Below are 26,796 nucleotides of genomic sequence, written 5' to 3'. Positions count from 1 at the left end.
ATGAGAAGAAGGTGATTGGCTGGGGCTGCCAGGGCTTTGTGACCCGCCAGCAGGACTCCTCCAGTCCCTTACAATCCTTCATCCCTGCCTGCAAATATTGCCTCATGCAACGCCAGAATAACCTGGATGTGTGACGCAAGGGGTCAAGGGGTAGCAATTTTGCAGATTTTCCAAACAGGTGACTTCAGCCCCCCTGGGCCTGGGCAGGAAGGGGTAGCCCAGTGACAATGGGCATAGCCCCACGTCAGGAGCGGGAACGCTTTGGCAGGCTCGGCAGAGTTCTCGCTCCTCTGATCTCTCAGCATCTGCTCCAGTTTTCCTGGCCGGTAGGATGGCATCTGCAAAGCAGAATACAGTCATGTGTCGCTTAATGACGGAGATACATTCTGAGAAATGCAGCACTAGGTGATTTTGTCATTGTGTGTACGTCACAGAGTGCACTGACACAAACCTAGATGGTATAGCCTACTAGACACCTAGGCTGTATGGAACTAATCTTATGGAACCACCATCGTGTATGCGGTCTGTTGTTGACTGAAACGTCGTTATGCGGCGCATGACTGTACATGGGAATTCTGGAGGTGGGGAGGGATCGTGGGTAGAGGCTCAGCTTCAGAAAGCCCAGATGGCTGTCCCCAGGCAGAATGGGCAGAGAAAGCACAGTTGTGTAGTCTGTCTCCCTCCTGCACTGGCATCTAGACCTGAAGCTGGATGTGTGTTGGGCACCTCTTCTCAAACAAGTGCCCTTTGAATCTCGGTATCTCCCCCCGGTAATGCTGACAACACTTACCAGATACTTACTGTGTGCCAGGCTCTGCTCAGCACTTTGTGTACATGCTCACTTAATCCTCCTAACAGCTCTGTGAGATGGGGACTGCTACTGTTCCCGTTTTATAGATGAGGAAACTGAGGCCCAAAGTCAAACAGCTGGGAAATTTAGAACCAGGATTCAAACCCAAGGGGTCTGACTGGAGATCCGTAGTCTTAAAGCAGCACTGTTTTGGAGCCTGCTGGAGGCATATCCAACACCCACCGCAGGCCCGAAAGACCTGGTATGTCTTTCGTAGCCATGCTGGGCAGAGGGCAGAGGCCTGGGAACTGCAGGGGCTTCTTCTAGGCACCAGAGAATTAGAGAAGACTGAGGGCCCCTGAGGTATCTTCAAGACACGTATATATGGAAGATAGACTGCCACTGAAGACTTAAAAACCAAAAGCCAAAATCAGATTTAGGCTGATGATAAGGTTCTTAAATATTAAAATGTGAGATTTCAGAGTTATGCAGACTTATTTAAGATTTAGGAATATAAATGCCTAGATCTAAGTGCAGTCCTAGGTAACTGGGAAGGAACTGGATGGTCTCTAGAAACTCTTCTGACTGTAGGATGTTGAGAGTTGGTCATGATGCCCATTCTCAAGGCCTCAGGCCACAGCCTGGCCCTCAGCCCCACCTCTCCTGATGAGAGCTGTAAATGCCTTTCCCGTTACCAGTGAATTCACTGTGAATCTTAGGGTCCTAACTTAGGAAACGATTTAGCAAAATCACCAGATTAAACCTCCTCTACTTTTCTTTCCCACAACTTCAGACCTGGTAGCAGGAGTCAAGACCCTGCAGAGCAGGCTTTTCCCAAGGCCATGTCCTCAGTCTGATCCTCGTATAGGGTTTCCAGCTGACCTGGAGGGTGGCATGCCACAACCCAATCAGGGGCTGTTTCTCCTGACAGTTACCATGTGCCAAAGATGATGGTAGAAGCATGGGGACTGGGTTGGGAGATCCCACTATTGTAGCCCTTCGAACAGAGCCTGCCCTTCTGAGTGGTTGCCTACCATTCTCTCAGGAGAGGAAGCAGCTCTTAGTTAACAGGTGTGTTAATTTTAAGAGTTTTCTCAGACTCTGTCTCTGCTGTAATTGGAGGCAACTGGTCCACTGAGGGCCAGATGCTTGGGCAAATGCTTTGTATACCCCTGCCCCTGGAAGCTGATCTGGCTTGAGTCTAGGCCTGAGTTAACCCCCAATACAAAGGCTCATCAGAAGTTGGACCTGTTGATGAGTTTAACTCATGGCTTTGGGAAATAGGGAGCTCAGAATCTTAGAGCAGACGCAATGCTCCAGGCCACTCCAGCTGGTCCAGCTGTTAGAGGACATCTTGGTTAGAGATAAGCACTCCACTCAACCCCCTGCCCTGACATCACCGGCTTTTGACCAAACTAGGCTTCCTTTCTGGGGTACTAGATCAAAGTTTGGGGCTCTCCTTTTCTAAATTGAGCTGGGGAGGGAATTTGGGAATGGGGCAACATTTAAAGGAGTCTTTGCTCAGGACCTGGTGCCACCTGCTGGCCATAATTTAGTTGTATTTACAGGGCCAAATCTGGAAGAGGAAAATTAAAAGAAGGGCATCCTGCCCTCCCATCATGATAAGGGAACTAGGAGGCTGGTTTCTTTGTGACCCTCCAGCAAGTGTGGCAGAGAATCCTTGCAGAGACCCTGGTGCCTTGGATGAGTCCTCCTGGGCCAAAACGGACTGCAGCTGAGGCAGAGAGTAGTATCACCTGAAGAACCTGAGCCAGTCCTGCGTGGAGACAAGGGCTCTGTCCCTAGTATCAGATGGGGACTGTGGTTCTAATTCCTGACCAGAAGCCCCTGCAGTATTTTTTTTTTAAGAAAGAGTGGTCCTAAGCTAACATCTCATGCCAGTCTTCCTCTTTTTCTTTTCTCCCCAAAGCCCCAGTACATAATTATATATCCCAGTTGTAGGTCCTTCTAGTACTTCTGTGTGGGATGCCGCCACAGCATGGCTTGATGAGCAGTGCGTAGGTCCATGCCCAGGATCCAAACCCATGAACCCAGACCGCTGAAGTGGAGCACGTGAACTTAACCACTCAGCCACAGGGCTGGCCCCTGCAGTATTTCTTAAAATTACATATGGGTGTATATAAGTGTGTGCATAATTATATATAATATACTATATATATTCTACATAGTGCATTGTGTATTATATAGAGTGTATTATATACATAGCTTTACACACATATACACACTCACATGCGCTTGGGCTTCACTTCAGCCTATTGGAAGGTCTCTGCAGGAGGGTCTGATGCGCTCTCCTAGTAAAGAACCTCTGGAGTGCACTGCGCAGGCCTGAACCTTCAGCCCCTCTGGTCCTCTGGAACCACAGGAAGGCTGCCCTCAGGCTGGAAGGCCCTTGAAGCTCAAATGATTTCAGTAAAAAACTAGAGGACTGGTTTAGACTAGGACCTGTGCCTCTGCTTTTCTTCAATAATCGTCTCCTGAAACTCATGCACAGTAAACGGAAGAAAAATCCCTAAAGTGACTCAGGAACTCCCAGAGCCAACCTAAGACCATCCTACGCTTCCCAGAACCAGCCCAGACCCTCTGAGGCCTAGCAGACCACAGCACTACAGCCAGCCTGGAATGACCCTGCTCAAGGGCATAGAGTCAGAGGGCCCCACGACCTCAGGGAGAAATGGGTGCCTGAGCCTGTGGAAGGCCAGTGACCAGAATAGCTTGTCCCCTCTGTTCTCAGCTCCCTGCAGGCCCCTGCAGACCCTCAGAGGCCATTGGGGGCCAGATTGGGGCCATTCGAATCCATAACTCTGCTCTCTCTCCTTCCTGACTGCCTGCAGCACTTATTGTTTTCATCACACTTTGGGGCATTTGGTTATACTTTTCTCCTGTGTGTTTGTCTCCCCAATAAGACTGTAAACTCCTCGGGCCAGCCCCAGTGGCCTAGTGGTTAAGTTCAGCGTGCTCCGCTTCCGTGGCCTGGGTTCGGTTCCTGGGTGTGGACCTACACCACTCATCTGTCAGTGACCATGCTATGGTGGTGGATCTTCCTAAGCAAAAAAAAAAAAAAACTATAAACTCCTTGAGGACAGGGGCAAATCTTTATGTTTCTCATAGTCTCTAAAAAAATAAATACTCATCAAAATGCAGTGCACTTTCCTTGACCCTACCCATTTTGCCTCTTTATCAAGTTTGGTGTCCATCCACTCCCATCCACTCCTACTGATGACACATTAGGTGAGCTCCCTGGAAACTCAGAGGCACTCTTCTGACTCCAGTCTCTCCAGTCACTGAGAATTGGTCTGGAACCAAATGTGACTGAAACATAGCCTGGCCATTGAGGAGCTTACAGTCAGGTGGAAGGGGCAGACACATAAGTGATTTCAAGAGAATGTAATAAATGCCATGATTGAGTCTGCTCAGGGTGCTATAGAAACACAGAGGAGGAGCATGTTTCCCTGCACAAGGGTTCAGAGAAAGTTTCCCAGAGGAGATGATGCTAAAGCTGAGTCCTCAAGGTTGAGTGAGGTGGAGGAGTCCAGGCCAGAAGGTGATGAAAGATGATTCAGAAAGAGGAGAGGACGTGAGGAAGCGTCACTCTGTCGTTCAACAAATTTGCTGAATAGCTTGCCTGTGACAGGCCTGGAAACACCACTTCTGGCTTCGAGGCACTTTCTGACAAAGGGGGCAGGCATTGAAACAAGTCCAGTGGCCAGTACAAGGGTCAGGTGACAAGGCAGAGGGCTCAAAGCCATTATGTAAGAGGAGCCTCAAGTGCAGTCCAAATTGCCCTCAGAAATCTCTGGAATTGCCAGCTCCTGAGTCCTTAGAAGCTCCCAAGACAATAATTTTTGTTTCTCTTGGTTTTTTGGCCGGGCTAGCCTCCCTTTCCCTGGGCAATGAAGGACCAGGTCTATTTTTAAAGGAGGAAGGACTAGGAATAAAAGGATTTCTGTCTCGATTTTTCTCAAAATCTTCATTGAAGTTAGACATTCATCCAATGAGGTTCCATTATATATACTGGGGTGGGGGTGTCGGAGAGCACAGCCAAGCAATGCCAACTGAGAATTCTCTTTAAAGCAGCTTCTCCAACTTTACTGTGCCTGCGGATCCTCTGGGCATCTTGGTCAAGCACATTCTCTGACTCAGTAGATCTGGGGTGGGGTTCAAGAATTGGAATTTCTGAAAAGCTCCTGCCCACAGAGCACCAATGTTACTGCTCCAGGGACCACAGTTTGAGAACCACTGGAGGGGAGAATGAGTGGACTTGGGGGTGGGGGCAGCATTCCAGACAGAGGGTGAGTAGGGGGCTGCCTGTGTCTCCCGACTTGGGGAGCCAAGTGAGAGTGCTGGAGAGGTGAGGCCCAGTTAGGAGTTCGATAAGCCGTGGGGAAGGGTGACATTATAAGGGTGGATGCCTGCAGGGGACGGGGGAGTGGGCTGGGTGTATTCTTTCTTCACAGAGACACTTTGTAGATTAAATCTAGAGAAATAGTCTTCACTCAGAAATATGCACTCTCACATTCTTGAAATACACACTTTTGGTCTATCTTCTGTTTCTCCATTTCTGATAAAGAACTAGTTACAAGAAATACTTCCTTCTTCTCTTAACAGTGTAAGTCAATGATAAACAGGGGCTGACTCTTGGCCTCTGCCTCGGCCTGGGGTGGGCGGGAGGGTAACAGGAGCTCACACCTGCTGGCCAGAGGGGGCGCCACTGCTCAGCCCCAACCTTAGGTGGTTGTGTAGGAACAGGCCCAGGGTTGCCAAAGGAAGCCAGAAATCCCAAATTGTTTGTGTGAAACATTCCAACTTTAAAATATTACGTACTAATTAAAAAATGTTTCCGACACTGTGAGTCCTAGAGAGTTCAAGTCTACAAGGCAAATTCGGCCAGTGGGTGTCTCAATTATGACTGCTGGTTGAAAGGGCTTTAAGCTGGGGAGTGGTGTGGCCAGGGCTGCTTTACATAGATTCTGACCTCCACAGTGTCAAGGATGGCCTAGGGGGAGAGAGAGTCCGGAGGCTGGAAGGCCTTCTAGGAGGTGTCTGCTGGCCTTGGCGAGAGAGAACACATGCATAAACCCCGAGGCAGCAGGAGAGGTGGTGAGGAGCAGGACATATTGGGAAGACAGAGGTGCAGGACTCGATTAGATGTGAAGATGAGGGAGGGTAGGCTTCTCGGATGAGCCCACAGGTTTCTAATGTGGGGGACTGGGTGACCGCTGGTGACGTTCACTGGGATAATGAATACGTGAGCAGAAGCCTGTATTAAGGGAAGGTTCTGGATAAGCAGAATTTAGGTGCTTGTGGGTCAGCCAGCAGGTCACAGGAATATGGAGTCTGAAGTCGGAGGAGAGGCGAAGAGTAGTCGGCTTTCTAAAACACAAACCTAGTCAGGTTACTGTCTGTTTAAAATCCTCTAATGGCTTCCGGTTGTCTAAATAGAAAGTCCAGACTCCTCCTCATGGTAAACTAAGCCTTTGGCAGTCTGTCCCCACCAGTCTCATTGTGCCACACCCCAACACAAAAGCCAGCTCCACAAGCCTGCTGAAGACCTCAGAGTCCCGGAATAAGCCCTGCCTTTGTCCTTGCTAGTCCTAGGGCCTCAGTGCCCTCTTACCCCATCCCTTTTGTAAGTACTCCTTTCAGGCCCCAGCATCTCTGCTCTGAAGCCTTCGCTGGCCCTGTCAAGCAGAAGAGATCACTCCCTTCTTGTGGCATCCCTGAACTTATGTGTGCTGCTTTTACTGCCCGTCACCCCCTTCTGTGGGGACCTGCCTGTCTGTAAACTCCTCAAAGGCAGAGACCATGTCTTCCTTAACTGTGTATTGCCAGCTCTTAGCACATGGCTAGCATATAGTAGACACTCATTAAATGTTTAAAGAATGAATCAGTACCCCTTCTCCAGGAGGGTAAACTGCCAGGCTGGTCTGAAGGAAGATGCTTCTCACTTCCCAGGGATAGTCCCGCTCCTTCTCTCCTTTAAGCCATAGAACATGCGAGGCCCCTGGTGCTGACCTTGCCTTTCTTCCTTCTGTGCAGCTGGGGTATGGCCGTCAATGTGTACTCCACATCTGTGACCAGTGAGAATCTGAGTCGCCATGATATGCTTGCTTGGGTCAATGACTCCCTGCACCTCAACTATACCAAGATAGAACAGCTCTGTTCAGGTACGTGCCTGTGAATGGGGGAAGGGAGCCCTGCTGGAGGGCTGGGGAGGGAAGGCGGGAGACTGAACAGCCACAGCAGAGAATGCACTTGTAATTAGGATTAACGAGGAGAGCTGCAGAGCCCTAAACTAGTCAAAGGGTATGGAGTTGAAGGAAGGAAATAGGGGTCTCCGTGGACTGGAAAGAGTAAAAAGTGAAGAGCAGGAGAGGCACAATGAAGGGCTGCAGGAGTGGAGGGCAGTGGGGTATCAAGAGCTGGGACAGGCAGTGAAGCCACTTGGGGTCCAAATCTCAGCTCTTCTTGTAGTGCAACCCTGGGCAAGTCACTACACTTCTCTAGGTCTGTTTTCCCTTCCATAAAATGGAGATAATATCACCTGCCTAACTAGGGTTGCTGTTAGGATTAAATTACATACATGTGTTTGGTATGGTGCTGGTACATAATTGCATCAATAAACAGTGATTGTTCTTATTCTTGGAAAGCTGGGGGGATTCTGGGCATGTCTATCCTGCAAGTAGGATTGGCCCCAGCCCTGGGGCAAGGAGAGAGAAGAGGAGGTGGGGTAGTTTGGGGAGTAGGCCAGCAGGGGGCCTGGGGAAGTGAAAGCAAGCAGCCCCAGGAAGGCAGTGGCCCAGACCCCCTCAGTCAGCCGTGCGTCTCCACAGGGGCAGCCTACTGCCAGTTCATGGACATGCTCTTCCCTGGCTGTGTGCACTTGAGGAAGGTAAAGTTCCAGGCCAAGCTAGAGCACGAATATATCCACAACTTCAAGGTGCTGCAAGCAGCTTTCAAGAAGATGGGTGTTGACAAAGTAGGTGCCTGCGCTCCGGGGGCCCCTGAGGAGCTGTGTGACCCTAGGGAAGAAGATGGCCCACCAGCTGGGGCAACAGGGCTGCTGGGGTCATTCCCGCTCTCATGCCTCTCTCTCCACCCCCCAACTCTCCAGAGGGAATGTTCCCCCAGCTCAAGGCACAGTGGAAAACCCCACACTTGACATTCTGTCCTGACAACATTCCTGTCGCTTCCTCCTCTTTGGACCCCATCCTTCCCTGCAGTTGAGGCTCAGTATACTGCTCGGTATACTGTTTCTTCTCTGAAGGGCCCAAGCAAAGTCTCTTGGCTCACTCTGCTGCTTCAATGACCCCAGGCCTCTGGTTCCAGCAGTCCCCATCCCACACGCATGCAGTGGCACCAAGGGATACCTCCCCACATAACTCCTCTTGCCCTTAGAGGAAAGGACCTGGATCTCAGGTGGGGGTCTGCAGCCTAACCATCTGCTCTGGTGCCTTGGGAGGGGGGCGAGGTGGAGAAGGTGGAGGATGCTGCAGCCCAGGAGCTGGCTTTCCTGAGAGCAGTGGCCCTCTCACAGCGGAAGGCAGCACTACGGCAGCAGGTGGTTAAAGTTCTCTGCTTATGTGGTCTATTTCAGATAATTCCTGTAGAGAAATTAGTGAAAGGAAAATTCCAAGATAATTTTGAGTTTATTCAGTGGTTTAAGAAATTCTTTGACGCAAACTATGATGGAAAGGATTACAACCCTCTGCTGGCGCGGCAGGGCCAGGACGTAGCGCCACCTCCTAACCCAGGTGATCAGATCTTCAACAAATCCAAGAAACTCATTGGCACAGCAGGTAACGTGCCCGAGCCGGGGGAGGGAGTGTGGGGGGCCGGGCCGGCAGGGCTCTACAGCCAGGAGTGCCCCCTGGGCCGCCCGGCCCGGCCCTACCAACCTAGAGGAGACTGTTATCACGGAGTTCAGATGACGCCGCCTGCTGCCTGCCTAGACCAGGGGGAGTCACAGTAGGGAGAGAGGGCTCCAAAGATCCCTTTAAGAGGAGAGCCACTGGCACCAGCCGAGGTGGTGGCTGGTCGTGGGAGGCCCAGGGCACTTCCTTCCGTAGCATGAGCTAACTAATCGAGATGATGGGGAAGCACGTGGCATGGTTCCTCCGTCCAGATCCATCCAGGCCAAGGGTCAGCACTGCACATCCTCCTTGCCCCTGCCCACTGGACACCCAGGGACAGGAGTTCTGCAAGCTCAATCATATCTTCCCCCATTCTGAAGCCCATAGCCCTAAGTCCTCAAGAGATGAGTCTCTGGAAACTAGCCTTTGTCTGTGTTCAAGAGGAGAAGGGAAGGAGGCAATAGGGCCTTTAGGAGATGAGAGGGTTCGGGAGAGAAGGAGAGAGAAGCAGCCCCAGCCTGCATCTGAACCCGTCATAGCAGAGCCCTCCTCTGTTTGCGCTGCTGCCCTGCCTGGGCCTGCCCCCATCACCTGCTTGCTTTGCATCAGAAGCAGCCAGCTCTGTCTAGGAAGCTGCAGTAGTGAGAGAACAAGTAGCCACAGCATGCCGGGTGTGCGGGGAGAGGGGGGAAGCTGGGGTCCCTGAGCCAGGCCGAGCAGCGGGCACAGGGCCCATCCTGAGGCAGGGGGCCCAGGAGGAGCAAGGGCAGGGGCAGGTTTCTTACGTACCCTCCAGCCCTGAGGCTGTGAGGTCACCCGCAGGGAGGGTGGCTTTGGGCCGGGGCTTCTGTTAAGAAAGACCCAGTAAGAGCCAGATCTGAGACCCTGAACCAGCTGCTTTTCCTCGGGCTCCAGCTGTCAGTACAAGAGGGCCCCCAACCCTTCCAGCCCTGCTTCCCAGATTTGCCGTCCCAGTTCCTCTCATCTCTCCCTCAGGCCAGCTCTCCTCCCTCCCCATGCCTCTCACTCTCTTTAGTTCCCTGTAGTCCCTGCTCTCCCAGCCTTGCCAAAGGGCTGCCCAGCTGCTGTGGTGTCATGTGTGGCCGTGGCTTGAGGCCTAGATGTAGATGCCCCTTCTAAGTGGGAGGGGAGGGGAGGGCAAGAGTGCCTGCCTCTCGCATGGGCCTGTCCCCACAGTAGTCATACCAGGCTGTCTCGTGCCACATAAGCTATGGGCTCACGTGGCCCCATCTGACTTTTCTCCTCTGGGCAGTTCCACAGAGGACGTCCCCCACAGGCCCCAAAAATATGCAGACCTCTGGCCGACTGAGCAATGTGGCCCCACCCTGCATCCTCCGGAAGAATCCTCCATCAGCCCGAAATGGCGGCCATGAGACTGATGCCCAAATTCTTGAACTCAACCAGCAGGTGAGTGGGGTGGGCAAGGGTAGCCAAGATAACCCTGCCACAAAAGCCAGACCCTCAGGGTGTCAGGGCAGGCAGGGGAGACTGAGGCAGGGATCTCTGGCTTGATCACCACCTTCTCCCCAAGCAGCTATTGGATTTGAAGCTGACAGTGGATGGACTAGAGAAGGAACGTGACTTCTACTTCAGCAAACTTCGAGACATTGAGCTCATCTGCCAGGAACACGAAAGTGAGAACAGCCCTGTCATCTCGGGCATCATTGGCATTCTCTATGCCACTGAGGTGAGCTCTGCCTTCACCCCTAATGTCCCAGGCCCTCTGGGCCCTTCCCTATTCCAGCCTGGCCCTAAGACCGGAATGGATAGGACCAGAGGGGCCTCAGAAAACGTGGACTGATGAAGACAGTGAGCTGAAGTCATGAGCCCCAGGTCACATAGAGCCTTACCAAGGAAAGCAGGACTAGAACTGGGCCCTTCTCCCATCCCCTACAGATGTCCGCATCCTCAGCCTGGCCTGCCTGGCTCACTACTTCCCTCTCCCTTCTCACCCTCCAGGAAGGATTTGCACCCCCTGAGGACGATGAGATTGAGGAACACCAACAAGAAGACCAGGACGAGTACTGAGGGCGGCTCCAGCCCTGGCTGACTGCACGGATTCCGTGCGTCCCCACCCCGCTCCCACCCCCACATTATAATCCTTTCCTTACAGCCTGTCGGCCGGGTGCTTTGTGTCAGTGCCGCAGCACTGGGGAGCCTGGCGAGCAGGGCTTGGAGGGATAGGGCAGGTGAGCAGGCAGAGGCCCCGTCGTCCTGTGGCACTGGCCCAGTGGGCAGGACCCCTGCCCACTCCCCACCCCTATTTATTTCCGTTGTCTCTATGCTGTGTCGGCCAACACTTCCCAGGGTGCTGCTGCCACCCACCCCAGCCAGCCGCCTGCTCCCCTGACAGCCAGCAGCTGTATATTTGACAAAGTCATTGGTATATTTTTACTTACTGGATTTTCCTTGCACTTTACCTGTTCTTTTCCCAGGGCTGACAGCACGGCTCCGGGGCAGTGTGCCTGGCTTGGCTTCCCCTCCCTGTTGCCTGGGGCCGTGGCAGGACTCACCGATTCTTATTTATTTTGTCTTTTGACTTCCCAGTAGTCGAGGGGAAAGCTGATGTCAGGAGAGGGAGAAGGGGACTGAGGAGGGGGTGCCTTAGGCCCCGGTGGTCAGGGAGAGGGAGGGGAGCATGTGAGGGATGAAAATGACCTCCTGGCACCAGGCTCACCCACCCTCGGCCCCTTACCCCCAGCACCGAAGCCAGCACTGCCCCGAGACCCCCAGCCACTCCCTCTGCAGCTTGGTTCATACCACACAGACTCCGCCTGGACCCTCCAGTATGTCTGCCTCCCATCTGCCCGCCCCTCCAACCTCTGCCCCCTCGGGCCACCCAGCCTGCATATGTGTTCACTTTTATTTAAATAAACTTGTGTGGTAAAAGTCCATGCCGTGTCTCCTCAACTGAGCCACAGGCTGAGTCTCAATGCTTTTCTCTTCCTGAGATTTCCCCTCTCCACAGGTGATAGCCGCAGAGCTCAGCACCACTGCCATCCTCACTCATGCCCAGGGACCACCATGCCATGGGCACTTGGCCTCAGAGCCCAGCTCTGACCTAGCCCATCTCCCAACACTGGTGCTCAGGCTCTAAGGGAAGGCAGGAGGCCCTGACCCCCATTCCCTGAGGGGGAAGAAAGTTCAGGGCCATGGCTGTGGTGACAGGCAGCCCGGTGAAGTGGCTGTGGGCTAACAGTGGCCTGACCGAGAGGCAATTTCAGTCTCCTTTGGGCCAGTTAGACTCATGTTGTCCCCACCCCTTGTCACAGCTCACACACCTCACAGCAGTGATCCAGCTGGGGACAAGGGCTCGTGACAGAGATTGCTCAGTGGGTTACAAAGAGCGTGCAGCTCTGAGTGCTGAAGCCCAGGATGGCAGTGTCCACATGGCTCCTCCTGTAGAACAAGCTCTGATGGGAATGGGGGACCAGGAAGCTCTCATATCATCCACACAGCCCTGCATTCCTAGGTGCGCCCCGACGAAGAGCCATGATAAGCAACATCCTCGGAGCCCAACAGGGACCTGGGGCACTGAAATGAATGTGGGCACCAGGTCCCTTGAGCCAGAGCCTTGGCGGTCATCTAGAGCAGCCCCTTCATTTACTGGTGCAAGGACTGAGGCCACATGTGACAGGACTTGCTCAAGGTGGTAAAAACCTGGACTAGAATTCAGACCCCCTGACTCATGGTTCAGTGCTCATCCCCAAAGATGTGACCTCCAGAATGTTCCTCTAGCTTTAGGCTCGCCCTGGGAGAGGTTTCCTTGCCATTTTGAGTATGACCCAGATAGAGTTGGCGTTGTCTTTCTTCCATGGCTCTGCTCCATGACCCTTCTTCCAGACCACCACCATTTCTCTAATGACCCTAGATATAAGCCTTAAATGAGCAATCCATATCTGTTCATTCTTCATTCACTTTACCTCCTCCTTTCGACTCCCATCCCCACATACAGATACTTGTGGCCTTATTCTGTCTGTTTTTCTCCTCAAACAAGTTCCTTGCCTGCTTTTATTTATCTTTATGATTTTTAATTCCTGTATCTAATTTCAAAAGGCTTTTCCTCCATTATTCCAGGTAGATACTATAAAAGAATAAGGTAGCTGTTCTCTGCTGCCCAATGTTTATCTTCAGGCCAAGACCCACCCTACTGGTAAAGTGGGTGTGGTAGGCAGAATAATGCCTCTCCCCAAAGATGTCTATGTCATAATCCCTGGAACTACATAACATATGCTAGGCTATATGGCAGAGGGGAATTAAGGTTGCAGATGGAATTAAATTGCTAACCAGTTGACCTTAAAATAGGGAGCAGATCATGGGGTATCCAAGTGGGCCCAATGTAATCACAAGGGTCCATACAAGTGGAAGCGGGGGGCAGAGGAGGAGGTCAGACTGGTGCAGTGTGAGAAGGCTCGACCCACTGGTGCTGGCTTTGAAGATGGAAGGGGACCATGAACCAAGGAATGCAGGCAGCCTTGATGCTGGAAAAGGCAAGGAAATAGATTCTCCTCCAGAGCCTCCACAAAGGAACACAAGCTGCAACGCCTGTTTTAGCCCAGTGAGACCCATGTCACACTTCCGCCTTCCAGAACTGTAAAATAATTCATGCTTTTTTAAGCCACTAAGTTTGTGGCAATTTGTTACAGCAGCAATAGAAAACTAATACAGTGGGTCAAACTGTGCTCCTGTGAGCTCCCCCTTCTTCCTGACCCCACACAGACACCCACCTGTCCCCCTCGACCCAACATCTTTTGATTCTTCCCTCAACCCCCACGTGGGTACCTGCCCAAGCCCAACTCCATGGCTAGTGTCTAAGGCTACTCTTCAAACAGCCAGAGCTCAGGGATGTAAAGACACTGCCTCCTCCTCCACCTCTTCCCAGTACCTCATACTAAATGTGTCTTTCCCATGGAACACTTAAGATGGTGAGCTGTAATTTTCTATTCACACACTTGTCTCCCCCACAAGCTCTGAGTTCTCAGAAGCAAGTGCAGCGTACCCTCCAGCTCCACCTAGCACAGTGCTAGGTGCTTAGGTAGAGAAGATGTTTAGGAAACACTGCTGGAAAAGCAAGTGAATGACTTCTATCCCCTAGATGCCAAGTAATAGCAGATAGCCTGCTAGACTATTCTAATGAAACATAGGAAAGAAAGCCCCTCTCCACCCATGTGTCTCCATCACGGATCAGCCCCCTCCTTTGCCTCTATGGAAAGTCCATTCTGTTTTTCTTCCAAAAACAATGTCTCTTCTGTGACTATACATGTGACACAGAAGGGGTGGAGCAAAGAAGGGATATTGTTATTGAACTCTGACTAGATCTAAACCAATGATCTGAAAAGTGAATTGATTAATGATCAGTTCAAATATGGTCCTTGGCAAAAGTGCTCTATCTCAAAGCTGCCTGAGGCAAAGTCAGCCATGGTCAGGCCTTAGGGGCTGGAAGACAGCTAAAGGAAGCAGCAAGAGCTGGTCATCTCCCACCTCTTGCCTTTCCCTCACCCCAACCCTTCCTTCACATATCCCCATTTACCTTCCCAAAATAATAGATCATGCCACTTCCCCACTGGCTTCCCAGGGTCTGGAGGATAAAGTCCAGATTTGGCAGGCAAGGCCCGTGGCATATGGACGCATCCCTTTCCAATCTCATCACCTCCAAAATTCCATTAAGCACTGTCACATTGAACTACTTCCAGTTTCCCAGCCCTGCCCCACCATGTTCCACCTCTAGGCCTCTGCTTAAATCAATAAAGCCATACAACTGGCCCATTCGTTCCACTTGTCCTGATCCCCAACCAATGAAAATTCCCCCATTCCTCAGGACCTATCTCACAGGCCATCTCTTTTAGGAAGCTTCTCTAATCTCTTTCCTAAGGAATCCATCACTCCCTAAGCTGTTCATCCTGTGAATTTGGACTTCATTAGTTCTTAATAGAAAGGCTCGCCTGTCTTGTACCTCAGTATGGCAGGTATGAATCCCATCCTCAAGTGTAGGAGTGTACACAAAATAGCACATTTCCTTAATTGCGATAAATGACTTTCATTTCACCTTCCCTCATGCTCCCCTGCTGGGATGCTTCAAGTTTTGAGGTCTCACATGTACTACAAGCATGGTGGAAGGCCCTACAGTGACAGGGAACAGTAACCTGTTTGAGTGGTTTCTCAAGTCTGGGGCTCTTGATCACTTCCCTGCTACAGCTGGGACTTGGGACTGAGTCTTACAGTGAGAGCCAGAGCCGTTTCTTTCCCATTGCCTGGAAGGAGAAACACAGCCCTGGCTGTCCCAGACCCCGAGACTTTTCTCTGCCTCCTGTCAGGACTCTCCACTCTCCACTTCTTGCCCTCCTAATGCTGCCTCTTCCCTCAAGTTCCATCCTCTTCTTTGTTCTTTCACAAGAGATTTTTATAGCCCATTAAACCCAAACTTTAATCCCCAGCAACAGAAAAACTAGCACGGTCCTAATAGGAAGGAAGCATTTAATCTTCAAACTCTCCCCAGAGGTCAGGAGAATATTCCCATTCTATCCTTCTAGCACTACTAGAAAAAAAGAAAAAGCGAAACAGTTAAATTTCCACCAAGTCGCCCAATGCACTGGCCTTCACGCAGTAGGTGCTCAATAAAAGTTTTCTGATTGTACTAGCCTCTCATTTCAACATCTTTGCCTGGATGTTTTTGCTACGAAACCTCCGACCCCTCGCTAAGGACAAGCTGGAAAAAAACGAAAGACTACAAGTCCCAGGCTGCCTAGCGGGTGGCGTCGCGCGCCGCGAGGCCCTGCGAGGAGACGTGGCAGAGCGCGGCGCGTCCGTACCGGACCGGAAAGCCCAGGGAGGTGGCACTGGCGGGAGGGTCGGAGCCATGGCGGCCAGGACGGCGGGTGGGGGGCGCTGGGAGGTGGTGAAGAGGGGGCGGCGGCCAGGGGCCGGAGGCAGTGGTAGAAGCGGCGGAGGGGACCGCCGGGCGCTCGGGGAGGCGAACGGAGTGTGGAAATACGACCTGACCCGTGAGTACCCACCGGCCCGCCGCCAGCGCCGTCGCCCGGCCCCAGGCCTGCCCCTCCAGGGTGGTAGCGAGCAGCTGCCCGAGCCCAGAGGGTCAGGGCACCCCCCAGCTTCTCGAGGCGCCAGCTCTACCCGCTGATCAGCTCCTCCCCGTTCAGCTGCGCTACCCTCGTGGTGTGTCTTTGAGCCTCACAAGAGGTAGACAGCGGCAGGAAGGTTGCTGTCCTCGCCTCGCAGATGAGTAAACTGAGGCCCAGTGAAGTTAGATGCCTTGCCCAGGATGACATGTCAGAGAGGACTAGGATTCCGGCCTTCGGACGCTCAGCTCACTGCACGCACACCCTACCAGTTGTCCCCGGGCCCTAGCCTGGCCTCTCTGGGCAGGTGTCTAAGAGCTGGGCAGAGGCATCCTGGTTCATTATACACGGCGCCCCCTCCTTAAGTAACCAGCAGGAATGGGGGCGGACAGGAGGCCCAGCAGTAGGAGAAATGACCCACCATACACTCCCGACACCCACCAAGTATTATTCTAAGTGGTGCCTGTTTCCTCAAAGTCTCCTGAAGGAGTGGAGAAAGCTTGCCACTTGTTGATTATAGAGTTGTCACATCTGAACCAGGAGGAACTAAGGTAGAACCAAAATGGAAAAATCCTGACCTCCCAGACCTGTAGCCACTCACCGAAGACCCCTCCACTAGTTCTCACACACTCTGATTTACTAGTAAAGAAATGCCTCCTATCTGTGAAAGAGCCCGTGAACTCAAGAGCTGTGATGACTGAAAGAAGCAATCAGGAGGGCTATCTGCTCTGCTCCTTAAGTAGGACAGCAAGAAAGGGCTTTGAGGCAGGCTTCTCCCTGGAGTTGAATTAGGTGATAGTGTGGGGGCCAGGACTGCTGTTCCTGTGAGGCCCTCATGACTCAGTGATGGCCCCCTTTCTCTGCCTATCCTTACCCCAGCTCCAATCCAGACGACAAGCACCCTTTATGAGCGGGGCTTTGAGAGAATCATGAAGCGGCAGAATAAGGAGCAGGTTCCACCCCCTGCTGTGGAGCCTAAGAAACCAGGGAACAAGAAGCAGACTAAGAAGGTGGCGACTGTCACCAACCAAAACCAGAAGCAGGGCCGCTTCCGCAGCCTGGAGGAGGCACTGAAAGCTGTGAGTGGGCCTGGAATTTAGGTGGGGAAAGAAGGAGGACTTGAGGTGTAGAGAAGATGAAAAGAGTGGGAGGGCGACGGGCAGCTCAGACCTGTGGAATTTGGAACACTATTGGTTGAGAGGCGTTCAGGAAAGGATGGAAACCCCAAGGAATAGAACGTTTGCACTTAGGATAGGTAGGAAATAAGTTCACAGGGAAACACAGATTAATGAGAGGAGAGTCTTGAAAACCCAGGGGTAGCAGGGAGGGGTTAGAGAAACTGGTTCCTTGCCCCATGGGAGATCTGATCTTTCACTTCCTGTCTTGTCTTCTGTGTTTCTCCTTGAGCATGTGAAGGGACTAAGAGTATTGGGCCTTGAGATCAGCAGTTTTAGCTGTCTTCTTCTATATTTTCTAAAGATCTGGATGCAACAAAATTGTGGCAGTCCACAAAGTACCTAGGTTTAAAAGCAGAAACCCGTGGTACTTCCTACCACCACCTAGTTCAATCATTTTCCCACCTCTACCCTCTTTCCCTGCACTCACCCACAACTCACCATGAGGGGCCTGTGTCCTTGGCAGCTGGACGTGGCAGCTCTGCAGAAGGAACTGGACAAGAGCCAGAGCATGTTCTCTGGGAACCCGTTGGTGTGGTTGAAGGACCTGGCCAGCTATCTCAACTACAAGCTCCAAGCACCTCTAAGTGAACCCACACTAAGCCAGCATACTCACGGTTAGTTTTCCCAATTCCTTCAAGCTCAGACAAATTCAAGAAAATTCTGAAAGGGCTGTGTGTAAGCACTTTGCTTACTAACAGAGCCCAATGCCGGCCACTGTCCTGTTTATGGGAGTGATTTGAGCTGTTCTCAAATCACAGCTGTGAAAGTTTCTGGTCTTCCTTGGGCTAGGGAGGGTGCCAGCCTCAGAGCAGGGACCTCTGCCTCCACTCACTGTTCTCAGGGAGAGCACCAGCACTCTCAGAGCTGGCAGAGGCTTCTGGTCCTAGCACTTATGTGGAGGCCTATGGCCCCAGATTATCCCTACAGCCTGGTGAGCCGGGAGCTGCGTGGGATCATCCGAGGGCTACTGGCGAAGGCACCGGGGTCTCTGGAGCTCTTTTTTGACCACTGTCTGTTCACCATGCTGCAAGAGCTAGATAAGACACCAGGTAAAAGAGGCCCGTCAGGGGAGAGCCCAGCCCCGTCTTGGGAGCCCACTCCCTTTTTCCTGCTTCCAGAGTGGCTGGGTGGTGCTGTTTCCAGCAGAGAACTGTGCTAATTCCAATACTCTTTTGGAAAGGGGGGAGGAGGTTAGGCCTCTCTGGGCCTGAGTTCTGGGCTCACAGCTGCCAGGAGGGAGATTTTGGGTTTGGGATGCTGAGTAGTGTATATAGTTCTGAGAATATGTGTCTCTCAAGGAGAGTCACTGCACGGTTACCGCATCTGTATCCAGGCCATTCTGCAAGACAAGCCTAGGATTGCCACCATGAACCTGGGCAAGGTGAGCTCAGGGTGGTGGTGGGGACACCAGGCATCTAGGACTGGGGAAGCTGGGCTGAATCTACACTGTTGGACCCAGTTAAGGGATAGTGGAAGACTCTATAAGACCAGGAATAATAGCTAATGCTATTAGTGCTTCCTGTGTTTCTGCTTTGTGTGTATGTGAGGCAGGTACTGCCTTTATTTCCATTTCACGGATGAGAAGATTGAGCCACAGAGGGGTTCAGCAGCTTTCCTAGGGTCAGTGAACTAATAAGTGGCAAGTATGGGTGAAGGCCACAGTCTGGTGCCAGAGCCATGCTCTGAATCACTATGCCCCACTACTGTAGTGCTCCACTGTCCCTCAGCCTGTCCCTCCTCTCCCAGTTGACATCTCTCTTCCTGTCTGGCTTTGGGAGTGCTCCTAGTGCTTTGCCCTATCCCAACCTGCCTCTCCCACCCGTTTTCTCAGTTCCTGGAACTTCTGAGGTCCCACCAGAGCCGACCAGCAAAGTGTCTGACCATCATGTGGGCCCTGGGTCAAGCAGGTTTTGCCAACCTCACCGAGGGACTAAAAGGTAATGAGGAAGTAAAGAAGGACGAGGAATGGTCTTGGAGCCAGTAAGCTCCTCTTTAATGTCCCAGGAGGTCCAAGCCTGAGGCTTCCTGCCTGACCTTTGTCTCCGCAGTGTGGCTGGGAATCATGCTGCCTGTGCTGGGCATCAAGTCTCTGTCTCCCTTTGCCATTGCATACCTGGATCGGCTGCTCCTGTGAGTAATGGGGAGGACAACAAGGGGAAGGCCCAGGGTGTCTACAAGTGACTGTTTCAGCAAAATGGGATGCTGTGATCCTGGTCTCCATAGATATGAGGAAAACCAGGACCACTCCTCCCAACTCAGAATGTGGTGATAAGGAAGGAAAGGGAGGGAGCTGTTCAGAGGTGGGGATGAGTTAGTGTTTATGCCCTTTTTCCTAGATGTTGGTCTTAGCTGGGATCATGGCCTGGGTGGTGGTCCCCAACAAACCTGTATCTTCCCCCATAGGATGCACCCCAACCTCACCAAGGGCTTTGGCATGATTGGCCCCAAGGACTTCTTCCCTCTTCTGGACTTTGCCTATATGCCAAACAACTCCCTGACACCCAGGTATGGCTGTCCTGGGGCACACCTGCTGTGAGGGATCCCAGGGGAAGGTTAGGAACAGGCAATATATTCCTGCCCCTTCTCCTCCAGCCACCCTGGATCTGAGGTTATTAACCTGCAAGTTCAAGGGAATAGTGAACCCCCTGAAATTATATGGACCCTTGAGTTGGTTGGCATATGGGCATTTTCCTGGGGAGAGGATCCATTGCTTTTGGCAGATTTTCCAAGGAGTCTCTGAGTCTGAAAAGATTCAGAGCCATTACAAGGCCCTTATTGGTTACCCGCATCGGGCAGGGCGTGGACTCTGAGGCAGGCAAATGGGACACAGCACACGCTTCCATTTAGAGCCTGTGCCTGGCTCTCCTCCCCACCCCCACCACAGCCTGCAGGAGCAGCTGTGTCAGCTCTACCCCCGACTGAAGGTGCTGGCATTTGGGGCGAAGCCGGAATCCACCCTGCATACCTACTTCCCCTCCTTCCTGTCCAGAGCCACCCCTAGCTGCCCTCCTGAGATGAAGAAAGAGGTGAGGAAGTGGTGCGAGGCTCCTTTTTCCTTTCCAGGGGTCTGCTGCAGAGGTCCCTATCTGCTAACAAAGGCCCTGCCTTCAGGGAACCTGTTTCTTGGGCACCCTTAGCTCACTCCTGACAGCCCACACCCTCATGCTCTACTCTCAAAAGAACAGAGCTGAAGGGAGAGCACGTTCAGGTCTGGCCGGTCTCTGATGTCCTGCCCCTTGCAGACGAGTGATCTTCGAGCTCAACTTGTAGCTTGGGAGCCCCATCCCCTGCCTTTACAGCCCCTCAGAGATTTCTGGGGTCTGGGCATGATTTCTCCACCCTTTAGGGTGGATGTGTTGCCTGGGTGGTCTCATTGAGGGGAGGGATTACTTCTCACTACTCGCCCCCTCCACCAGCACTGTGCCCTAGCGGTCTCTCCCTTCTGTACCCTGTGCAGCTCCTGAGCAGCCTAACTGAGTGCCTGACGGTGGACTCCCTCAGTGCCAGTGTCTGGAGGCAGCTGTACCCCAAGCACCTGTCACAATCCAGGCAGGTCGGGGTGGAGGGTCACCTCCCTCTAATTCACACAGAGAAGCCTTGGTTCATGCTTCCCAGCCTGTCCCTGTCTTACAAGCACAAGGGGAACATTTGTCACTGTTGTTTGGGCTCATGCCTCTCAAGTTGAGTGGGAATGTTGCTTGGTGGCCTCTAGGAAGCTGCTCCTTTTGCTGGGGGTTTGGGGGTGGGGGGACAGCGTGGAGAGTCTTTCAGCCTGAAGGAGCTGGCAGCCTAATGGAGGACAGGAGGATGAGAAGGGCCAAGTGGGCCCCTGACTGGAAGGGGTTGTGCTTTCCCCACAGCCTGCTGCTGGAGCACTTGCTCAGGTCCTGGGAGCAGATTCCCAAGAAGGTGAGGAGCTGGGAGGACATGGCAGGCTGACTCTTGTCTGGCTGGGTTCTGGGTTCGTACCCCTCAGTGACTGTCCCTTTTCCCTGAGAAGGGGATCTGTTAGTGCATTTGGCATGGAAAATGAAGCAGGACAAAGACTCTGGGTTCCCTCAGGCCACATCTTATGTTCTCAACCCAGACCTTTCTTATCCTATAGACACGGAAGTCTTTGCAAGAAACCATTCAGTCTTTCAAACTTGCCAACCAGGACCTGCTGAGGAAGGGTAGCTCTAACAACCAGGATGTCGTCACCTGTGATGCAGCCTGCAAGGTGCCAGCACTCAGCTCTCCCCAACCCACACACTATTCTGCATCTCTATCTCAGCACACCCTGGGTTGGGCTTTTATCACCTCTCGCTGGAGCCCCCGCTATCTCTGGGGTAATGTAAGGGCTTGATCCTCTCTCTGGAAGGCCTAGCTTGAGGCCTGCCTTAGGAGGCAAGGACCAGCCCCTCCCTTCTGACCACTGCTTCCTACCCCCTCTCCTCCTAGACTCTGTTGCAGGAAGCACGGGGCTGCCGGCTGCCCTGGACACGGCTACTCCTGTTGGTGTTGGTCTTTGCCGTAGGTTTTCTGTGCCACGACTTCCGGTCACACAGCTCTTTCCAGGGTAAGCAGGGATAGGCAGGCAAGGAAAATGGCATGGCGGTGGGGCACAGAGCCAGGTGTAGCACCCCACTCCCAATACGCACAGCTCTGCCCTGATGCTGCAGAACGAACACTTCTCAGACAGATTTTTTCTGTCCACAGCTATGACATTACTACTTGAGATTGGTCTAGTGCTTTGCAGTATAGAAATACTTGTATGTTCATGGTCTCATTTGAGTAGGTGTTACCTCCTTTTTAACTCCTGAGGAAATCGAGGCTCAGGAAGATTTATCAGTTAGCTTAAGGTCACAACGGGTAAGTGGAAGGGCAGACTCTCAAACCCAAGGCTTCCTGACGTCTGGCTGCCAGTCCACCTGGCTGCACCATTCCTGCTCACCTGGCGCGGCAGGAGAAGTGAGCCTGGAGCTGGCTCTGAGGCCCTGTGAGCACCCTCGCTCCTGCCCCATCCCTAACCGGGCCTGCTCTGGGGCCTGTAGTGTCTGTTTCCCCAGTCCCTGCCCGCCTCACCTCACAGCTCACCAGAGGCCCCCTTTACTTAGCCTCCCTTTCTGGCCGGTTGCTTCAGTCATCTGGTTTCTTGCCTGCTGGCCAACAAGCATGTGCCAAGATCTACTCCTACAGCTTGGAAGGCTACAGGTGAGTACCCGCCAGGGAGAGGAGAGGGGAGGTGGGAGACAGAGGGCTTGGTTGTTCAGGGTAGTGACAGCACTGACAGTCAGTGGGAAGTGATTGTGGTTTTCCTTTCCCAAGGCCTCCCTTCCCGCAGCTATTCTTGGGGAGCCAAGCTGCCTGAGGAAACTCAGAGCCTTCCTTTCTCCCTTCTATCTTCTACAGCTGGCTAGAGGAGACACTGCCAGCCTGGGGCTCCCACCTGCTGACCGTGGTGAGGCCCAGCTTGCAGTTGGCCTGGGACCACACCAATGCCACAGTCAGCTTTCTTTCTGCCCATTCTGCCTCCCACCTTGCCTGGTTTGGTGACAGCCTCACCAGCATCTCCCAGAGGGTAAGCCAGAGACATGGAGGTCAAAGAAAGGCTGGACTCACGAGGAGCTAAATTCTTGGGAAGGTGCAACTCCACGTGGACTGGGTCCTCAGGGCCAGGATACATTCCCTGGGCCTTCTAACCTGCTCCGTTCTCCATGATCCTGCTACAGATCCAGCTCCCTGATGCCCTGAACCAGCTGCTCCATTCTCTGAGGGAGCTGCTCTTGCTTCTCTACCAGAACATGCTGCTGCCGTTGTGGCACATGCTGCTTGAGGCCCTGGCCTGGGCCCAGGAGCACTGCCACAAGGCGTGCAGGTGAGACCCTCACTCAGGGCTCCTGCAGGAGCCCCAGTGGCCCCACACCCTTTCTCCAGGGGCAAGTCTCCCTTGTTCAGTCTCTCCCTCTGCCCTGCCCCTTGCTCATCCCTTGGTCCCTCCAGGATGAGGTCTGTGGGTCTGAGCTGCAGCCCTGTGACTTGACACAGCTGCACACCACTGCTGTTCAATCCCCACAAATGGTCTGCTTTCCTCTCAGAGGTGAGGTGACCTGGGACTGCGTGAAGACACAGCTCAGTGAGGCTGCCCGCTGGACCTGGCTCTGCCTACAGGACATCACAGTGGCTTTCTTGGACTGGGCACTTGCCATGATATCCCAACAATAGGCCCTGCCTCCCTGGCCATTGGGTTCTGTCTGGGGTAGGCCATCTGAGACTGCTGGGGGGTGGAGGGTAGCAGTTCTGCATGGGGGTCTTTTGTACTTGGTTCCTGAGTTCTGTCTCCTAGGCAAGGGGCCAGTTACCTCTGCCCCACTTCTTCCATCTTTGGAGGCAAGTGAACCCAGAGGTATTTCAACCTCCTACCCACCATTCCACTAACACTTCTCTGCCCTGTTGCACATAGCTCCCAGCCTCTTCCCCTGGGCTGGTAGCCTCTCTCCCCTCTTCTCTTGTCTTCTGCTCTCTACTTCTTTTCATCTCATTCCTGAAGCCCCACACAGCTCATGTCCAAAAAGGTGGGATTCCAGCGAGTGTCTTCTACATTCTGATGAATGATTCCTGCTCCCAGACTTAAGCCACAGCAGAAAAAGGAAAGGGACCTCCAGAAGAATCTGGCATCACAGCGGGAAATAGCAGCTTCACCTCTACCCACAACCTGGGGTGCGGCTGTGGATATGGAGAGCTGGGCGGAAATGCCTCTTACCTCACAGTGCCCGACATAGGTCCTTCGAGGCCCCTCGCTGCTTCCTCCATGGGTGGTCCTACTTCCTCACTCTCCATTCCTCTTCAGTGCTTGGAGGCACTGCCTCAAGGTTCGGCTTCTCTCTGCTGCCCACCCCTGCCATCTATCTGGAGAGCAGAGCCCAGGTAGTTGTATGCCTCAGGCCCAGGGAACCTTCCGGCAGCCTGTTGAGACAGGGTTCAGCATGGCTATGCTAGTGGAATATGCATATGCCTACAGGATATGCCTGCTGGTGGAATAAAGGACACAGATTTGATTTCTAGCTTTCCTCTCTGCATTCTCGTTTAGGAATTCCCATAGTTATGGACAGCACAACAAAATATAGGCCACCTGCATGTTCTCCTTTGGCCCCCTGCTCTCCTGTGGGTTGTAGCCACTGGCTGTGATTGAGCTTCGACAGGGAAAGCCCACACCCATCATTCTAAAGTTGGGCCTGTTGAAGATTCTACACTCCTCCTCTTGCTCCCCTAATCACATTGTCTCACTTGTGACTGTAATTCATGTCCCAAGATTTGCCTTGATAGCTTGAGTGTTTTATGCTTGGAAAAGCAGGGGAGAGTCTCCTCAGGTTGTTCTTGGCCAGTGATCAGAGGGTATCCTCTTCCTTGCCAGTTTATTAATTGGGTTATTTTATAAGGCAGTGAGTGAAAGATTTGAACTCCAAGAGACATGTGAGTCAAGGGTTTATCACCAAAGTCCCTTTTTATTTTTAATTTGAGACTACATAAGTGAGATAGCTGTGCAGGTTTTCATTTCTCACCTCAGGTTTCTTTCCTTGAATGTTTCAAAATATAGGCAGTGCTAGACATGTACCGCCCACTCCATTTCCACGGGCTGGTTTCTGCTTCCCATAAATGCCTGAGATGACCAGCAGTGATCATGGGCAGCTACCACTTTACCTTTCACTTGCTGCCATGAGATGTTGCCTTGATTTTTCAGTGACAAGATTATAAAGTAGCAAGCATAAAAAATCTTGACACAATGTGAGGTCATGAGGATTATAGCATCTCACATTTTTATTCCCTCTCCTTGTTACAATATGTTACCTCTCTGAAATTAAACAGCCTACGTTGGGCTCTCCTACTGGCAGTTAGCTATGATCATTTTTCCCAGAAAAATAGAAACCCCACTTGGCAAAGGGCCAAAGAGTAGCACTGCTAGGCAGGACTGTCCAAGGGTCCCAAGATGTGCTCCATTTCCTCAATTTTTCCTTGCCAATCAGAAACAAACAGGTTTAATTCTTAAGAATAGTGAATCCTTGTAACTGGCCTGTATTCAAGGCAAGTTGAAGAAAGGGGTGTAGTGTGAGCCTGGGTTGACAATAGCACAGGACAAATAAAATGACACTCCATCCTACCATGACATTGAGTCCAGCCAAGGCTACTGGACTGAGTTCTTTCAATCTAGCAACTCAGAGGATGCCACTTAAAATTGCTACATTGGTTTCTAATGTGTGTACTATATTTACCTTGTTGGATTCATGTAATTTCTGACATAAGCCTGGGGTCCGTTTCTCTTCATCAACTTAGGTTAACTGGGGTCTCCACAGCCTCTCACAGGGACATCTTAATTGGCTTTATTTGATAGACACAGTTTTTTGACCCAATATTGGAATTGTTGAGAACTTTTCCTCTGTCAGAGCAATAGTCCAACGTTTCATCTACTGTCCATTAAAACTAAACCAGACATCCAGGTGTTTCATTTTTGCAGAACTGCCAACAAACAGGAATCCAGACTGACCCAGTGAGTGAACCAGTGTGGACTAGTAGAGAACACTCTGATGCTGACAGATGGGCAATCACACCATGACTCTTGGTGTTTTTGGAATAACAGAAGTAAACTGACACCTCAGAGTGTCACACCTGGACATTGTAACTGTACTTTTCACACACAGCTGGAGTTCTACAGATAACATGCCATAAAACTGAAGGACAGTTTTGAGTATGGTTATCTCTTACTAATTTTAGTTATTAATTCTTGTATGGACCTGCACATTATATCACATGACTCATTTGAAACACTTCTTACCATCTTCTTAAGTCTGAAAGCACGTTTCTGGATTCCTCTGGTTATTTGTACACAATCTACAACTTCAGCTTTAAAGCCAGGTAGCTGGATGGGTGGCTTGCCTTACTACAGATAGATAATGTTGCTGGGCTCACACCTGTGGCATGCCCGTCCATTTTCAAGTGCTGCCACCCTGATGGTGGAGTGTTTCCCACGGAGGCAGGCATGCCTGCCCTGTCACCCGACTCTATTGCAGAATGACCCGGTTGTCAGTTACACAGAAATTTCAATGGTTGGATGACCTCTGAGTATTTTCATTGTCTTACCGCTCCTAAAGGAGTTTGGATTTAAGCGAACTCCTCCATCCTCCATCCTTTTTCTGTATACTCTTTGTGGTTCTGCCCCCAAAAGGGCTTGAGGGGACAGAGGACCTTGTTTTCCCCTATGTGGTATTTCATTTTTACTGAGCAGTTTCCTTGCCCCAAACTTGAGGTGTAGGAAGGAATTTGGAGGTGGAGGCTGGGGGGCTGTGTGTGGGAGCTTCTACCATTCAGGGTATGAGTGAATATTTACTGAATATTGAATATTCTGCCTATTAATAAAAACGCTAAATTCAGACGTGTTGTTGGGTGTGCCCTGGTATAATTTTTTACTATGTTAGCACAGCAGTTATTAATTTTTTAAGAAGAGTTTTAGGTTCACAGCAAAATTGAGCAAAAAGTACACCTTGCCCCTACACTCGCACAGCCTACCCTACTGTCAACATCAGTGAACCCACACTGATACATCACTATCACCCAAAGTCCATAGTTTGCATTGATCATACTTTGTATGATTTCAATCTTAAATTAATTCAGACTTGTTTTGTTGCCTAACATGGGCTATCCTGGAGAATGTTTCATGTGTGTTTGGGAAGTATGCATATTCTGTTGTTGGGTGGAATGTTCTGTGTATGTCAGGTCTAGTTGCTTTGTGTGTTGATCAAGGCCTCCATTTCCTTACTGAGCTTATCATAAATAATGTTAACTCTTACAAATCAATAAGAAAAGCACTAAATACAACAATAAGAATA

General features: G+C 51.7%; 2 protein-coding genes across 16 annotated transcripts in view; both read left to right on the top strand.

Annotated features, from left to right (window-relative positions):
* Positions 1–11,574, top strand: part of MAPRE3 (microtubule associated protein RP/EB family member 3) — a 49,510-nt gene extending 37,936 nt beyond the window's left edge. For 3 of the 10 annotated variants that reach the window (XM_070573059.1, XM_070573063.1, XM_070573064.1), the window contains exons 2-7: positions 6,848–6,975; positions 7,642–7,787; positions 8,406–8,562; positions 9,935–10,089; positions 10,217–10,369; positions 10,642–11,574. In XM_070573059.1, the coding sequence (XP_070429160.1) occupies positions 6,855–6,975; positions 7,642–7,787; positions 8,406–8,562; positions 9,935–10,089; positions 10,217–10,369; positions 10,642–10,710 (801 nt within the window). In that variant the 5' untranslated portion in view covers positions 6,848–6,854 and the 3' untranslated portion in view covers positions 10,711–11,574. Of the gene's footprint in view, positions 1–30; positions 327–6,847; positions 6,976–7,641; positions 7,788–8,405; positions 8,608–9,934; positions 10,090–10,216; positions 10,370–10,641 lie in introns of those variants that run through there. The other 7 variants (XM_070573056.1, XM_070573057.1, XM_070573058.1 and 4 more) reach the window with 5 other exon arrangements.
* Positions 11,575–15,442: 3,868 nt separating this feature from the next.
* TMEM214 (transmembrane protein 214) lies at positions 15,443–26,340 on the top strand. 6 transcript variants are annotated; one of them, XM_070574260.1, is made up of 18 exons: positions 15,474–15,683; positions 16,638–16,837; positions 17,400–17,550; positions 17,851–17,985; positions 18,235–18,317; positions 18,768–18,873; positions 18,985–19,066; positions 19,340–19,441; positions 19,821–19,962; positions 20,394–20,485; positions 20,797–20,845; positions 21,042–21,155; positions 21,377–21,494; positions 22,033–22,129; positions 22,328–22,496; positions 22,648–22,793; positions 23,014–23,174; positions 23,544–26,340. In XM_070574260.1, the coding sequence occupies exons 1-17, from the start codon at positions 15,539–15,541 to the stop codon at positions 23,138–23,140; spliced, it is 2,058 nt and encodes a 685-aa protein (XP_070430361.1). In that variant the 5' UTR covers positions 15,474–15,538; the 3' UTR covers positions 23,141–23,174; positions 23,544–26,340. The 6 variants fall into 6 exon arrangements, with proteins under 6 accessions (XP_008511254.1, XP_070430361.1, XP_008511256.1 ...); XM_008513033.2 differs by having other exon boundaries at positions 15,477–15,683; positions 25,428–26,340; XM_008513032.2 differs by having other exon boundaries at positions 15,443–15,683; positions 23,014–26,340.
* The last annotated feature ends 456 nt before the right edge of the window (positions 26,341–26,796 follow it).

Source organism: Equus przewalskii, chromosome 14 (genome assembly GCF_037783145.1).
Source record: "Equus przewalskii isolate Varuska chromosome 14, EquPr2, whole genome shotgun sequence".
NCBI lineage: Eukaryota > Metazoa > Chordata > Mammalia > Perissodactyla > Equidae > Equus > Equus przewalskii.
The sequence above is the reverse complement of the archived record's forward strand: the minus strand, read 5'-3'. Positions and strand labels throughout refer to the sequence as shown.

What these genes read in the sequence shown, in the direction of transcription:
- TMEM214 (XM_008513032.2), top strand. Translation starts at nt 15,539, where the DNA reads ATGGCGGCCAGGACGGCGGGTGGGGGGCGCTGGGAGGTGGTGAAGAGG. An exon ending in GTGGAAATACGACCTGACCC is followed by an intron (nt 15,684 to 16,637) that starts GTGAGTACCCAC and finishes TCCTTACCCCAG; the next exon opens with CTCCAATCCAGACGACAAGC. An exon ending in CACTGCCACAAGGCGTGCAG is followed by an intron (nt 22,794 to 23,013) that starts GTGAGACCCTCA and finishes CTTTCCTCTCAG; the next exon opens with AGGTGAGGTGACCTGGGACT.